Below are 16,692 nucleotides of genomic sequence, written 5' to 3' on the forward strand. Positions count from 1 at the left end.
GTTCCACATGAAATTTAAAGTGTTTTTTTTTTTTTTCCAATTATGTGAAGAAAGTCAATGGTAGCTTGATGGAGACAGCATTGAATCTATAAATTACTTTGAGTAGTATTGCCATTTTCACGATATTCATTCTTCCTATCCATAAGCATGGAATGTTCTTCCATTTGTTTGTGTCCTCTTTTATTTCGTTGAGCAGTGGTTTGTAGTCCTCCTTGAAGAGGTTCTTCACATCCCTTGTAATTTGTATTCCTAGGTATTTTATTCTCTTTGTAGCAATTGTGAATGGGAGTTCACTCATGATTTGACTCTTGTTTGTCTGTTATTGGTATATAGGAATGCTTGTGATTTTTGTACATTAATTTTGTATCCTGAGACTTTGCTGAAGTTGCTTATCAGCTTAAGGAGATTTGGGGCTGAGACGATCGATTAAAGACTTAAACATTAAGACCTTAAAACCACAAAAACCCTAGAAGGAAACCTAGGCAATACCATTCAGGACATAGGCATGGGCAAAGACTTCATGACTAAAACACCAAAAGCAATGGCAACAAAAGCCAAAACAGATCAATGGGATCTAATTAAATTAATGAGCTTCTGCACAGCAAAAGAAACTATCATCAGAGTAAACAGGCAACCTACAGAATGGAGAAAATTTTTGCAATCTATCCCTCTGACAAAGGGCTAATATTCAGAATCTACAAAGAACTTACATTTTCAAGAAAATCAACTCCATCAAAAAGTGGGCAAAGGATATGAAAAGACACTTCTCTAAAAGAGGAATTTATGCAGCCAACAAACATATGAAATAATGCTCATCATCGCTGGTCATTAGAGAAATGCAAATCAAAGCCACAATGAGATACCATCTCACACAAGTTAGAATGGCAATCATTAAAAAGTCAGAAAACAGATGCTAGAGAGGACGTCGAGAAATAGGATTGCTTTTACACCGTTGGTGGGAGTGTAAATTAGTTTAACCATTGTGGAAGACAGTGTGGCGATTCCTCAAGGATCTAGAACTAGAAATATCATTTGACCCAGCAATCCCATTACTGGGTAAATACCTAAAGGATTATAAATCATTCTACTATAAAGATACACACACACATATGTTTATTGAGGCACTGTTCACAATAGCAAAGACTTGGAACCAACCCAAATGCCCAACAATGATAGAATGGATAAAGAAAATGTGGCACATATACACCATGTAATACTATGCAGCCTTAAAAAAGGATGAGTTCATGTCCTTTACAGGGACATGGATGAAGTTGGAAACCATCATTCTCAACAAACTGTCACAAGAACAGAAAACCAAACACCACATGTTCTCACTCATAAGTGGGAGTTGAACAATGAGAACACATGGACACAGGGAAGGGAACATCACATAGTGGGGCCTGTCAGGGGGGTGGGGTGCTGGGGGAGGGGTAGCATTAGGAGAAATACCTAATGTAGATGACAGGTTGATGGGTGCAGCAAACCACCACGGCATATGTATACCTATGTAACAAACCTGCATGTTCCGCACATGTACTCCAGAACTTAAAGCATAATAATAATAATAATAAAAAGAATAGGTTTTGATTTCCATTCCCCAAATTCTTGCTTACTTCAAATCGAATCTCATAAGGGTAATTTAATCCTTATTCTTAGCATCCTGTCTTGGTTGCTAATCTAATATTCATTTGCCCTTCTCTTTACTTAGTGGCATCTCAATTTTAATCAGGGCAGCAATGTACCTAGCTAAAACATTGTGTTTACCAGTCTCTCTTGCAGCAAACCACATGCATGGTGATGAAAGTGGATATGGAAGAAGGGCAGAGGGGTGGATGTTTCTAGGAAGGAGGGTGACTAACATAGCTAGGAAGTACCTGGTTTAATCTTCTCACCTCTTCTTCCTACATGAAAATTGGAAAGATGGAACACTAGCAGTAATCTTAGACCAAAAGATGAACTTGAGAACAGATGGGCCATAAAGTTAGGAGGTGTCAAAGTCCTTGATGACCCTGTGTTCACTTTACTCTCCCTGAACTACAGACAGATATATTCCATGTGAGAGAAATAACTATTTGCATGTTTCATCATTTGTAGTTGAATCTAAATTAAAATATGTAAAAGGCTATATACAAATTTTTAATACAATAGTGGGCATTAAATATTTAGTAGACTTAATTTAAAATATTTCATATTTAAATATAATTATATAATAATTTATATGTCATAACCTTTGCATAAGGGGGCAAATGCAACCAACCATGTTACTTTTAAATTTCTTTTTACAATAAATTACTAATTTGATTCATTTAGCTTTTTGGGAAAAAATTCTGTAGGTTTCCATGGCATAATCTTTTCTTAAAAGGGGTTTATATAATACATCTGAAAACTTGACAGAGTAAATTATAAAGGCATTAAGTTAACTAGAAAAATAATTGCACTTAATTGCTTGATTTTTGGCCCCAAATCCTAGGTAAACAGTGTACTTTGAAATCTAGCATTTGAAGTCAGACACTTTCACGTAGAAATAAATGAATGGAAGTATGAAGGAATGATAGAGTTCAAAATCAATTATTGGGATTTTTTGGGTGTGATACCTCACTACAATGGAAGAAGAGATGATAAAGAAGCTAATGTATTAAGCATAGATTATGTGTTCATTATGCAGGGAACCAAGGAATAAAGAACATTCGAACATATTCCTATTATATCTAGCTTACAGACTAGTTGAGAGAAATATAATGACATTAAAGTGTCATACAAGAAATGACAGAAAAATACACCATGCTGTTGGAGAATATCAAAGAAGTCTTCTGAAGCACTACTGTGTACCAAACACTGACTTTGTGACCTTCAGAGGATTTCAGAAGTTTCTGAACAGAGCATAATTGAAAAAACTATTTCATAGTGCATTTTAAATGCTTCATACAATGTCTGGTGCATACTAATCCTTCAGTTTATCTTAATATAACTGTTGATATTTTGAATATTTACCATTAGCAATTATCTCTCTGAGTAGCTATCACTATTCTAATAAAAAGCAAAAGCCCAGGGAGGTTAAGAATGTTGCCCAGTTTCATCAATTATAAAAGAGAGAGTTGGTTTCCAAATTCACACCTAACAGCAATATTGTTCTTATAATTTTAACACTATTTAACTTATATTCTTCAGATCTGTAACAATCAAAACCACATAACTGTTGCTGTTCTCTGGTTGGCATTTATTTAAGTAAAAGAGTAGGTCTTGAGATAAATAATTTTGCCTGGAACATCTTTTTAGAACCACCCAAGCTTGTATTTGCTTTAGTTGGTGTAAGAAGGGCAATGACAGAGCCCCAGATCATTGGCAAGAGATATCTGTAAGAGCTAAAAATAACTAGATATCTAGATCTATCTAGATCTAGATATAGATATATAGATATATAGATATAGATATATATAGATATATAGATATATCTAGATCTATATAGATCTATGAGATATCTAGATCTATCTAGATATCTAGAGATTTAATAGTATCACTGATTATTTATATGCAATAACCATCTTTTGGTTCTCATGCTTAATCACAATTTAAACCAATTTTCTTGAGAATATTCTTTTATTACCCTTAACTCCTATTTTTTTCCAAAATCTTTTAATAATATGATACTTCGATTATTTTACTCTGAAACTGCTTCTAAGAACATAGAAACAGAATGAGTCAGTTCTGTTGCCTTGCAGGGATTCTAAAACTTTGGTGTGAAAATGAATCACCTGGTGTGTGTTGGGGAGTGGGATGGGGTAGTTAATTACAGACTCCAAGAACCTACTCCCTACCATTCCTGATTCAAGAAGTTTGCAACATGGCCCAGGATTCTGCATTTTAATAGTCTCCCCCAACCCCCCTGCTTAGCTGGCATGCAGATAATCCTGATCATTTTCAATACTACTTATTAAAATCAGCATGAGTCAGAAGAATTTCTTTGATATCCAGCACCAACCTCACATTTTTTACTTTTCTCCATCTTTCCAGCCCTCTTGGACCTTTTCAGGTCCAGTTATCCTGGAATACTTATATACCTCAATGCTATGGATATTTCATTTCTTTTCTGAGATATTCCTCCCTCTCCTTCCACCTGGAAAACTCCTATTCAGTTATGTGTGAAGGCTCAAAAAAAAAAAAATCACACCCCTTTATCATTTTCTACAAAAATGGTCATAATATGTATTTCCTTTAAAGTGATTATTATAATCATAGTTACTAGTGCACGTGCTTGTTTTCCATGCTTATTCTATGAATCCATCATATATAGAATAGGGAATATCCCATATTACATACTCAATGAATTTGTTGAATTGTAGCTGTGACTGATACTTTATTTCTAAAATGACCTCCAGTGACACTTAGGAGGAAGAAAGAATAGTTATCATCTTCATCATTGTTCTCTTGAAACAAACATAATCTAACTTCTGCTTGACTTTTTTTTTTTTTTAAAGAAACTAGTGCTAGGAAAGTATTTCTTGCTTTGTTAAACTACCTTTGATCATACTACTTCACCATTCCCAAACAGAAAAATTTAGTCTTTGAAAGTGATTTCCTGAGAAAACAAATTCTAGAAGCTAATTCTGATGTCACAATAGGAAATTAGAAGCCATGTCACTGGATGATCTAAACTGAGTCCTTGTTTACTTACTAAGTTCTTAGAATCTGGTAAAGGGGCTAGGTGACAGCAGTTCTAATTGTGGAATTCCAGTCTTTTAGAATGGCTAAGGTAATAATTTCGAAGAGACTTGAATGGCAAGAAATACAAAAACAGTTTTCCCTACGTGAGGCAAAATATCCACTGCAAATCTTCTGCGAATTTACAGCAACAGAGAGGCTTTCAAATGTAAGTGTTCTTCGTCAATGTAAATAGATCATGCCCAAATCAATAACCTATTTCCAAGAGTATATGGGAAGGAGACTTGCATAATCATGTTCAGTTTTACTTAGTGTTAAAACCTTGTCAATATTGGCTGTTAAAGGGTAGAGAAACTGATGTTATTCTTGCTTAGTGCCCAAGGAAACTGCTTCATAAAATCATCTTGGTTACATGGATTCTCATTAGCTGATGTGGACATTTCCATCACCATCTGACATTTCTAAATCTGTTAATGATACCTCCAAATAATGATCCCTTTCTGCTTTTATCACAATACCTGAATATCTCCAAGCTAGAGTCTTCCTCTTTCCTTCCTCTGCCTTTTATGTGTTTCTCTTCCATAGTTGTGACTGTGAGTGATCATGTGGAGTTTTGTGTAACTGACCAAATACTTGCCTGATTATATCTTTATAATTACTCAATTCACTCACTTGCTGCCTCCTCAATTCTTCCAAAGACGTGTATCTCATCTAGTACAGTCAGCATATGATTTAGGGGAAAAGGGTTCAGAAAAAGTATGAGGTTGAACTATAAGCAATACATTTTGACACATGTTATGTCTGAACACAAGATATCTTCAGCTCCATTTACAATTCTGTGGTCTTGAAGACCTGGAACAATTCCCTGTCCTTTTTATATACAATAACACAAAAATCGAAACCATTCTGTTCTCAGCTGGCTAAAAGTATCAGCTTGTTGTTATAAGACTCCCCAGTGCAATCCAGCCCACCCAGGCCGCAGGGATATTTATTTTGGCACTTACTGTATTCACTTCTAAGTTGGCACTTGGCACATGCATAGACTCCCCAAAGAGGTTGCACATTCCTCAAATTCAAGAGCAAGGCTTTACACTTTTTTTTATCCCCCGTAGTACATAATTCCATACTCACCAATTCCCTATTCACCCACCCTTCCAAGACCACATGAGATTTCCTGCAATATTACATCGGTAATTTAAAACTTTGAAGCCCCCGTAAGATCAGCTACATCTATTACCCAGTAAATGTTTTTTACATCCCCATTAATAACACAAAAGTATGGAGTTAAAACATTTCGGTCTTCCAAAATCACTATGTAGCTGCCTATCATGGATTCTGCCTCTCTTCATATGTCAATTTATATATAACTTTCTATGTGGTTTAGATTTAGCAGATTAATCCAATGATTTTGTCTATTTAAAAGAAATGGCTCAGTCACATATATTATTAACCAAATAGCATTATATCAGATAGGCAGCACATTTTAAAACCTTGTTTCAATTGAATGTTTTTTTCTGGATTTAATAATTTTATGCACAAAATAAAAACTATATTTCATCAACTATTCAATGATTTTCCCATAAACCATTTCTTCAATAATATACCATAAAACCATAGAATTGTAGAGCAGGGATGCATTAGAATATCTCTTTTTGATCATCTACCATCATTTTACAGATGAGGAAAACTGAGGCCCTACAGATCTGAGTAATTTACTTAGTTACCTAACAAATCAAGCACAGTGATAGAACTAGCATACTAAGTGTTCAGACCCCAAATTAATGCAACTTCCATTCCATTTCACTGTCTCCTTTAGAGCACAATATATGTATGTATGTTAAAATTAAACTTTTAATACATACAAAATGAATTTAAAAAAACACTGAACATCACTATAAATGAAACATGCACATGAAGATAAATAAGTGCATGCACAACGCATTCCATGATAGACTCTCTGAATTTGCACAAGTGCACAACACAACCGTTCTTAACTCACGAAGTTTAAAGATGATTGTGTCCCAAGGGTTTGAAAATATGAGCATTTCTTACCTGGCAGCTGTATGAGGGGTTGATAAAAGACATTAAAAACTTGAACTATGATTAGACATCAGATTTTTCTGGCACTGAAGGTTTGCTTCTACCTGGGTTTCAGGGGTCTAGTGCTTTTAATGGAAGGTAGGTCAGAGACTTGAGAGGGATAAGCCAACATATAAGACATTGGCATTATTGCCCACATTGCAATACTAGATTGCCTACAGGTGACTGTCATCAAAATCTTCCTATTGGCCAGTTATGGCCCTACCTTTCTTTATCAGGCCTGAAATCTTTACCATTATAGTCACTTATTTAGGTTAGAAAACTTAGGTATCAAATAACTTCAAAACCCATTCCCCAACCCCAGGGTACTAAAGAGGGCCGTATCAGCTATAGTGCTTTTAAATATAAAAGTGTATAACTTTGGGGGACAGGGATTTATGCATAACAAAGAAGCTATTGATGAGACAGAAAGGACTCTTCATTTTAAACTGAAACCAATTCTCCAACACAAATATTCATCATGGCTAGCTAACCAGGGATGTATATTTTGGAAAAAAAAAAGTATGATACCCTCTTTACATATTTTATAATACTCGTAATCCACACCAGGATGCTTTCATCCCATCCTATGAAAAAAACAGGGTTTCACATTCTGATGGTCAAACTCTTGCAAGAATACCCACCCCAGTGCCTTGATATCCCTTAAAGAGTCAACCACCTCCATGAACTCCCTTTACCCTTTTATACAAAAGCTTGCATCTTGACAGTTTTAATAGGTACCCAGGACAGAACAAGGAAAGAAGTGGAGAAAAGTGTCCACTCCAGTTGATCTTTTCTTTCTAAATACTAAGGCATATAAAAGAACTAATCAGTAATATAATAGAAACTCAAATGAAACAACAACAGCTTTTCATACCTCTTAACTACCAAGAAACCCTATGAAACAGCATCAGTGTTATGACATGCAACAACAAAAATGGGTAGTAAATCTGGCTGTGACACCTTGAAATGGCTGTGACCTCTTAAACTTGCAGGAGTTGTAACTTTTTTCAAAAAATCAGCATTTTAGTCACTTCATTAGAAGGCTTTTATTTGTTAACACCCAAAGTATTTGTTGATAATCCTCATGTATCATCCTCGTGTACATTTTAACCTCCATGATTTTAGAAGGGCCCACTGATTCTCACGGCAAACATCAGTAAAGGATATTTCATGACCCTGAAATCTTCCAAACAAAGAATACATCCTTCTGACTAGCCTTCCTTAGAGAAGCTCACAAAGAGATTATAGAATGGATTCATTCCACATATGCCATGACTTTCACTCCCAATGGGAAGAAAGACTGAGAAATAAAGAAATAAAAATACCATTTTCACTTCTCAAATTTGGACAATTGAAGAATATATCTGTGCTGTGGAATTTCTGACCCACATAAAGAATAAATAGGTCCTTTGCCCAAATTTGGTTAATATTAAGAGGCCTTAAGTGGACACATTTTCATTTCCCTAAAATCCAATACCCCCTGCCTTCAGAATTCATGATTACAATGAAAGACATTAGATTAGAAAGTCAAGTTACTCACCATGGAGGAATCACTGCTTCCACTCCCGATCGGAGCTCCCTCAGCACAGGTTGGGAGGTGGGTAGAAAGTTGACTAGCCCTGCCCCCATCTATGACATCACAATCTACCTCATAAAAGGTAGTGAAAGTGCTCTGAACTCCTGTCTGATTTCCGAGAGATACAGAAAAGAGAGAGTGAGAGAGAGAGCAAAAGAAAAAAAAAAAAGTACCCTACTTGGGAAGGGATTAGGGAAGTGGAAGAGGGAGTGGGTAATTGGTAAAAAAGAGGTATATGAAGGAATTACGTGCTGAAAGAGATATACACATGGGCTTTCTTGACATTAAGCAGGCTGGCCATTTGGATTTCTCATTGGCTATTGAACAGATAAAGGAACCATGTGGGAGGAGAATGAAGATGCACCCTGCCTTGTCAGGCATTGTAAGGGACCACTGTAGTGGGGCTCAAAGGGGGTGAATCCCCTATTTAAAGTGTTGAAGATCACCAAGAGAGAAGGCAAGGGCTGTAGCTCTTAAAGCCTGGAATGGTATGTGGGGATCCCTGATGTCTTTCTTGGAAGTTCCATTGCCCTGCTGTGTGACCTTCCTTAAGCCTTTGGCCTCTGCACATCCAACCTCTGCACATGGTCCTCTACTAAAGGGATACTTACCTCTTTCATTGGGATCACTGAAGGACTAATGCATTCATTGTTGCTACAATTGCAACTCTTTTGACTCTTCCTTTTAACCCAAGGATGGATTGTGTGAGGGACATAATTTAAAGGATAAGCCAACAACCAATGCCCTTTTCTACTTTTAGAATCCTTTCATAAGATTCTTTCAATATAGAATATTATAAAAACAGAAGTTTTTCTGTGTGTATCAAATATATAACTAGAAGGAGTATAGTTCGTCTTCAGAACTGTACAAAAAAATCAAATGGCAAGTTTTCTGCAATCATAAAAACATGCACTGTCACTCTCAGAGGTCAAGTTACATGACCCAGTGATGCCAACTGACCAAAATGTTTTTGTATTCAATGATTTCTGCTAGAATCATAGCTTTATTTACCCAGTCCAGTTTTCATAGAAAACAAGAAAAGGCATGAGAATAGTATGTAGAGCACTATTTTTTTTCAAATGAAAATTTAGGAGTTTAAAAACGGAATACTCAAAGTTATTGATTATGGCAAAACAAAAGCAACAGACACTATTGAAGAGCAGGCACATCCTGAAATCATCCACAAAAAAGTCAGGCCTTCATCTGCCTAGCGGAATACATGAAAAGTTAAACCATCTCTTTCCAAAGAAAAAAACTGAGGAAACCTAGACATTCAAAACAATAGCTTGCAAATTATGGCATCATAAATGGGTAAAAACCAAAGCCTGTTTCTATATACAGAAAAACAAAAATCTTAATTTGGGATTTTTCTGTTTTAAGTCAATATAATTCTATTTCTAAGCCAGTCATTCTTAGCGTACTAAATACATTAGTGTATTACAATAATTGCAATTTAAAATTAAGCAAAATTGGCAGATTTAGAGAGCAGTTTGAAACACAGAAGCTACTAAATTCAAGCTGATTATGGATTTGGCAACATCACGTCCACTTTTCACTTCAAAATAAATGTTAGAGACATTTAAAGAATGTCTTTAAAGAATTAAAGTCAATAGAAAAAAAAGTCTTGCATATAAAAAGATGGGCGTTTTGCTTATATTTGACTTTTTCTGTATTTAACAGAGGAGGCAATGATACTCTGCATATATTTTCCTTGCTGTATTATTTATTGTTTTTATTTTCAGCAATTCTAAGTCTAAATTCAAATTCTATATATTTTTGTGGGAGATTTTGCAATTAATGGCCCTATGATGTTTTTTCTCTCCACTTTTACATATTGGATCATTGACTAGTTGGCTTATCTTTGATTTTTTTATAACAATCTCATTTGGTTTACAAGTTAGGGATCTTCTGATTTTCCCATTGTAGGAAATAAATTAGTCATTTACCACAATTTCTCAGTTTGAAAAATTATTACATATTAGAAACTTATTTGGATCATCTCAAAAAGTTTAAAGGTCATTAAGATTAATGATGCAATTGTCCATTCTTCCAATAAACACCTTAAGTTTTTACTACCCAACACAGATGGTACAATTCTCTCAGCATTAAGATATTAAAAATGGAGTCAAACACTTTTAAAATATTGAAATAAAACAAACTGAACTTAGACTGTCTATTGGCATTTCTTATAATTGTCTATTGTCTCTTCGGAAATGGAGCATGACTTCAGGAACCCAATGCAAAACTAGGCTGCATCAAAAGGATGCAGAGTGGTCAACTGTGCTGACCTCTTACATGAATTTAGTATGATTGATTGTGATATTATAATAATGCCTTTACTTATGATATTAGTTAAAATAATAAAACTGTCTTTGATATAGAATGCAATGCCAGGATTAGATAATTTCCAAATCTTAGGATCTAGCCTCTTGACAGTTTTCATGAAAACTAAGTTCTACTCCAACTGTAGATTAGCTGCATACTTCCCATGATATTTCAGAAATGGTTAAGTAGCCCTTTAAGTTAAGATATGAAGTGTTTGCAAGATTTCAGTAGTCAAGACTCCATTATTATAGTCACGGTTATAATTTCATTCTGACCAGACAGATGTAGGGCTGGTCTCAAATTTATGTTTGAAGTTAAAAAAAAAAAAAAAAAGTTGTTTAGCTTCTTAGCACAGAAGATTGAGAAAAGTCAGGTGGAATAATATGTGCATTCCAAAAGAACAATCTGCAGATGCATTCGTCATGGAAGATATGGTCAGGCATTTTTTCATCTAAGTTGACCAAAATGTTATAATTGAAGAGAAATACCTCAGTATGAAGGGCTCCAATAAATGTGGATAGCAGCAGATTCGAATTGGAAGTTCTCAGATAAAGAGATGTTTTGATTTTGTTTTATGGTAGTGTCTCACATACAGAAATTTGGGCTGACAAACATACATGGTTCTTAAAAGATGATGTTGACCATAACTTCTCCAGGATATTCTCAGTTGCAAAAGAGATTTACCAAAGAAAATGGATGAAAGAGGTCAAGAGACAGGTGGTTCTGATTTGACAGGACATCTAGCCAGAGTTCCAGTCAATTTCATTATTAGCAAGACATCTGCACAGATGAAGGTATTCAGAGAAAAGTAATAAAACAAGATACAGTATTGATGATAAAAAGATTAAAAGTCTAAATTAAGAAAGCTTGCCTTCAAGAAAATAGAATTAGGATGAAGTATTTGAAATACATTTATAGCCCAGAAGGAAAATTACTATTTAAGATAGAGTAAGACAGTGTGTTCTGATGCAGTAAAAGAAATCTGAACGAAGAAACTCCACATTGCCCATCCGAAACCTTTCTTATTTGTAAGATACATGGGCCATAAAGTGGCACATATTTCTCTTCTAAGGGCTGCACTCAAGGCCATATTTTATAAATGATTTAAATTAGGCTGGAAAAAGCACTTGACAAAATAATCTGCAGGGACAGAATGTAGACGACAGTAAGTTAAACACACTTTTATTTCTAGAATATAGTAAACCAAGAAAACAATGAATGCACAGAGATAGCCATCAACAATACTCTGCTATTCTAGCTGAAAACCCTATTTCAGTAAGCTTAGAAAATAAATGGAAAAAATAAACATAGACTACACAGTCTAATAAAAACACAATGGACAGAAAAATTTTTCCTTTTCATGAAAATTATTTGGTATTAGAGATAAAGAGACTTTAAATTCCCCAACTCAACCAAAATGTATCACCATGCCTTTTACATAGTAGGGATGCAATAGAAATGTTGAAGTGAATCAGAAAATATTCTTATGTGAACAAGAACTAAATGCAACTCTTTGAATCTCTGTTTGCCATTGGAAATTAGAAACAACTTACGGAAACATTGATCTATTTTGAGAAAAACATTATTGTCAAAATGTTATCAAAACTAGTGCTGAATAAAAATATCCTGACTCTGTTTTGCTGTGGATTCTATCTTCTTTATTTTTAACCAGCTAAGGTAATGGAAAGATGTGTAAAATCAATGACAAAATCCCCAGATAATCTTAGCATATGATTTTAATATCCATTCTCTTTTACCTCTTCATATTATATCACCTTGTTCACATATCAACTTTTTTCTTCAACAGACTTCAGTCCAGGAATTCCTGGGGTAAGCCCCAGGAGAAACAAGGAAAAAAAATCACAGTGGATTTAAGTAACCAATTCTAAATAATCTGTTTCTTGACTAGAGCTGAAAAATTCAAGTGTTTACAGGGTTTGAATTTACAGACACCATTTCTTAATAAAGGTCTTCACTCAACACTTTGTCTTCCCATAATTATTTGGTTCAATGTCAGGAAACAGGTAGGTCTGGATTTGCTCTTACAGATCCAAAACTGGTTCAAAACTGGGGAGAGGGTGGCTTTTAAGATACTTCTCAAAACAATAATTATTTGAAATATCATTTGAAGTAGTAGTTTAAAATTATTTTTTTAAAAATCAGACCATTCTCATATATGAACAAGTAATCAAAATTAGGATATGTCTTATGGGGAAGCTTTATAAAATAGTACTTCTTAAATAGGTGTGTCTGGGTTTTACAGATATCCCAAGACACAGTCATCCCTTGGTATCCATGGGGGATTGGTTCTAGGACCCTAGCAGATACCAGAATTCAAGGATGCTCAAGTCTCTGATATAAAATGTCATAGTATTTACATGTAACCTACACACATCCTCCTGTATACTTTAAATCCTCTCTAGATTACTTATACCTATTATAATGCAGATGTTACATAAATATTACATAAATACTATATTGTGTTTTATCTGTACTATTTTTATTGCTGTATTGTTACTTTTGTTTTTTTCCATATATTTTCAATCTCAGGTTGGTTGCATTCTCAGATATAGAACTCACAGATACAGAAGGCCAACTGTATATGCAATCACCTCCCCTCATCCAGGTACCTCCCTTGTGTCCAATTTCCAAGTTTTCACAAAGTATTACTGCTAATTGGCTACTAAATCATTCTCTGAATATTACCTGTAATCTAAGGCGTTAATTGATAATAAATTAAGTTGTCAATTATTTACTTTTCTTCTTTTAATTAGAGCATCTCAAAACTTAAAAATTCTAAGACCCAAAGGAATGAAATTTTACTGATTGAATGACAAGTAATGGCGCTGATATCTCAGGGCACACTCTTCTTAAAGCTACTAACTCCTACTCTTACAAGCAGTAATGCCCTCAAACTAAAACAGAAATTTCTCCTCAGCCCACAAGTTTAGGTGTCACAATCAAATCAATCCATAGAGTAGATCGAAGTAAAGTCAGTCCACATCTCCAGTTAAGGTACAAAGAGTTATTTGCTTGATTTGCATCCTAGCTTTGCCACAACACGGTACGTTTTCTTATTTTAAAATGCAAACATTGGAACATAATATTTCTCTATTCATTAAACAATTCCATTAGATAACCAACTGCTTTAACTACATCAATGAATAACTGATTTTTTTAAATGGCCATAAGTGATAATATTGGTAAGTTTAGGGTGACCATCACAGAAAATGTAACTGAAGAGCCACTTCCTAGAGTGGAGCAGTATACCAGACTCCTTTGTACAGGACTGTTTGAATTCAGAGAACATATACAGGTGCAGTGCAAAAGACACAAAGCTTTCCATGATGCCCAGCACCCAAAGAAACGTTTACTTTTCTTATTAAAATTCCTATTAATTTCCCATTTTTTCCAAAAATAACAGTCTTGAATTGGTAAACTGTCACTTTTAAAACTCTGGGGAAATGAATGTTCAGTGAAAAACCATATACAAGTTATTTCCCTCTGAGGGTGTCTATAATTTGGGTTGTGCAGAAATCAATGACCATTCATAATGGTATGAATGTAACTAAGGAAGGCATAATGCAGGAATCAGAATTTAAATGGTACTAGTTTCACTATCAACATATTGGGGAACGGGTTTTGGGGAAAATATGGAATTATGCAACAACTCATTTTACTAGCAAAGTGTATTCAAATAACTACTGCCATTCTGTAAATGGTAACTACTCATTTCATTCTCTTAGTCACAATTTCTCTACTATGCCTAACATCCAGATTTACAATCTGAGGTTTGTTTTTATCTTACTCTCTCTAGCTTTGGACACTGCAACTTTTCCTATGTAAGGGAAGGTCCTTGAAGCATGGAATGTCTGGATAAAATTATTTTGAACTGCTATGAATTCCTAGAACACATACCCTTTTGTTCAAAAATACTAACATGCATTCCAAACCCAAAATGAAATAGCTAGCGCTTTAGATTTTTTCCATTACTGTTACACTTTGATCCGTGGAGATCATGAAGAATTGACTATAGACAAAATAGAAGATATAAAAATTAAGGAAAAAAGGTTGCTTAATGTACAGGTCTACACAATTAGATGCAATTCTTGTTTCAATGGCTGTTTTAGCTCATTACAAAATACTGGCACTTTTTAAAAATAAAAAGGAATATACAGCTCTTCAAATAAAATGTAATTATCATCTCAACAAACCATATATATATTGTACAAAATATATCCCACATTTTCTTTTCCCTAATTTGTACTGGATCAGATAGTGTAGAGTTACCAATCTTGTTCACTTCCTGACTACTTCACTAAGGTGTGTTGAGAGTGTAAGTAAATGTCAAATCAGTTGTGTTCCGTGTTTGTATGCACATATGCATCTTTGAAGATATGCCAGTGTCAGGTAGAATTGATTTTAATATTATCAGTTTCCAACATTTTTAGGAATGTATTATCTATACCATGAATATTCATGTTGATTATAATTAGAGTCCAATTTTTTAAAATAATATGAAACATGAGCAACAAGAATTACTGTAATTGAACCCTCAGTCTCCAATGTTCTCTACCAATTCAAATCCTACCAGTGTCATAAGAATAACTTGTTCACCTTGCCAAACCTCTCCCCTAAACCCAATTGAGAGGCATTCGGAATTGGAAAAGAGATCTTTAAATGGCAAAGAACAAAAGTATATATTAGGGCAAGCTTCTCAGTCTCTCAGGAATAGGTAATTCATTCATTCAGCCCAAGGACTTAAGCAACTAGCATTCCTCACCTCCAAACTTGATTCAAATATTTTGTTAATATAAAGACATTTATATGTAATAAAATCTATTAAAATTGGTATCATTTTTGTGTACATTTGGCCATAAATTACATCCTCGTCTCTCCTGAACATCGAATTCCTGATCAAAGTAGGGTTATTGCTGTTATGTTCTGACTTCATTGTTTTAATGAGGCTCCTGTTATCCTTTAACTTTAAAAAACAGTTTAGGTAGGCTTTATCAGGTTTATTAGAATGTTTGATATTCAGTATACATAATTTTAAAATCCTACATTACTAATTCTAATTTTGTTCAGCATCATATGCAATGTATAAATCTTTTGGTAGCTACAAAATATTAAAGGTGATAGAATGATTTTTATTTTTTCAGGTCCATGTATACATCTCCATTTTTAACTTTAAAGGCGCTGATTAAACCCTGTGAAACCTAGCAAACAAAAATTAGTCAAAAACATGATAATTAAATATATAGGTAATACCCATATTATGATACAGGAACACATTTGAATTCAAAATAGTATTTAAATACTAAAAAATACATAGCTTAACTTTTCTTCCATAAGATAATGCTGTCACATTTAATGGACATTATTTGCACTAAACTAATTTATGATATGTTATCCTTAACTTTCTCTTTTTTCTTTTCTTCAGCCTTCTTCCTTTATGCCTCTTCTCTTCTTGCCTCCCCTCTTTGTCTTTCTTTTGCTTTCACTATGCTTTTTTTCAAAAAGCCTGTAAACTGGCTTAAGAATTTAAGCAAACATTAAACTAAGCACATAAATAAAGCCAGTTTATAGACTGTTTAATCTTCTGGAGCTCAGTTACCTTTACTTTCGCTTTAACAATTCTATCATATTTTTTCTTTTCCATTACTCCCTTAGTAACCAGGTTAAGCTGAATTGGCTCACACATGCATTTTCTACTTTAAGAAGAATGTCACCTTTTGGTTACTGAGACAGGTTTAAGCCAATGACAAAAAAAACCTAATTGCCAGGTAGAAAACCAATGGTATTTCTTAGATAGCAGTTGAGTGGATGAGCATACATAGGCACACATCCTGCACTGCTTTATTTCTGTAGTTCGCCATCATAATGCCTGGAGAGCTTTAGTATCCATTCTCCTCCAAGACCTGTTGAATTATCTGTCCCCACCTCTCAAGCGAAAAGCAGACACAAGAGGCCTTTCTCAGTTTGTATACATAGAATCACATAAAACAAAAACACGCTGACATAAGACATAATTGTGCATTTTGCTTAAC

General features: G+C 34.4%; 1 protein-coding gene across 4 annotated transcripts in view; it reads right to left on the reverse strand.

Annotated features, from left to right (window-relative positions):
* CTNNA2 (catenin alpha 2) overlaps positions 1–16,692 on the reverse strand; it is a 1,167,663-nt gene that overhangs the window by 26,480 nt on the left and 1,124,491 nt on the right. The window contains exon 18 of one of the 4 annotated variants that reach the window (XM_015112724.3): positions 8,282–8,425. Coding sequence (XP_014968210.1) covers positions 8,282–8,425 — 144 coding nt within the window. 4 annotated transcript variants of the gene reach the window in all.

This window comes from Macaca mulatta, chromosome 13, assembly GCF_049350105.2.
Source record: "Macaca mulatta isolate MMU2019108-1 chromosome 13, T2T-MMU8v2.0, whole genome shotgun sequence".
NCBI lineage: Eukaryota > Metazoa > Chordata > Mammalia > Primates > Cercopithecidae > Macaca > Macaca mulatta.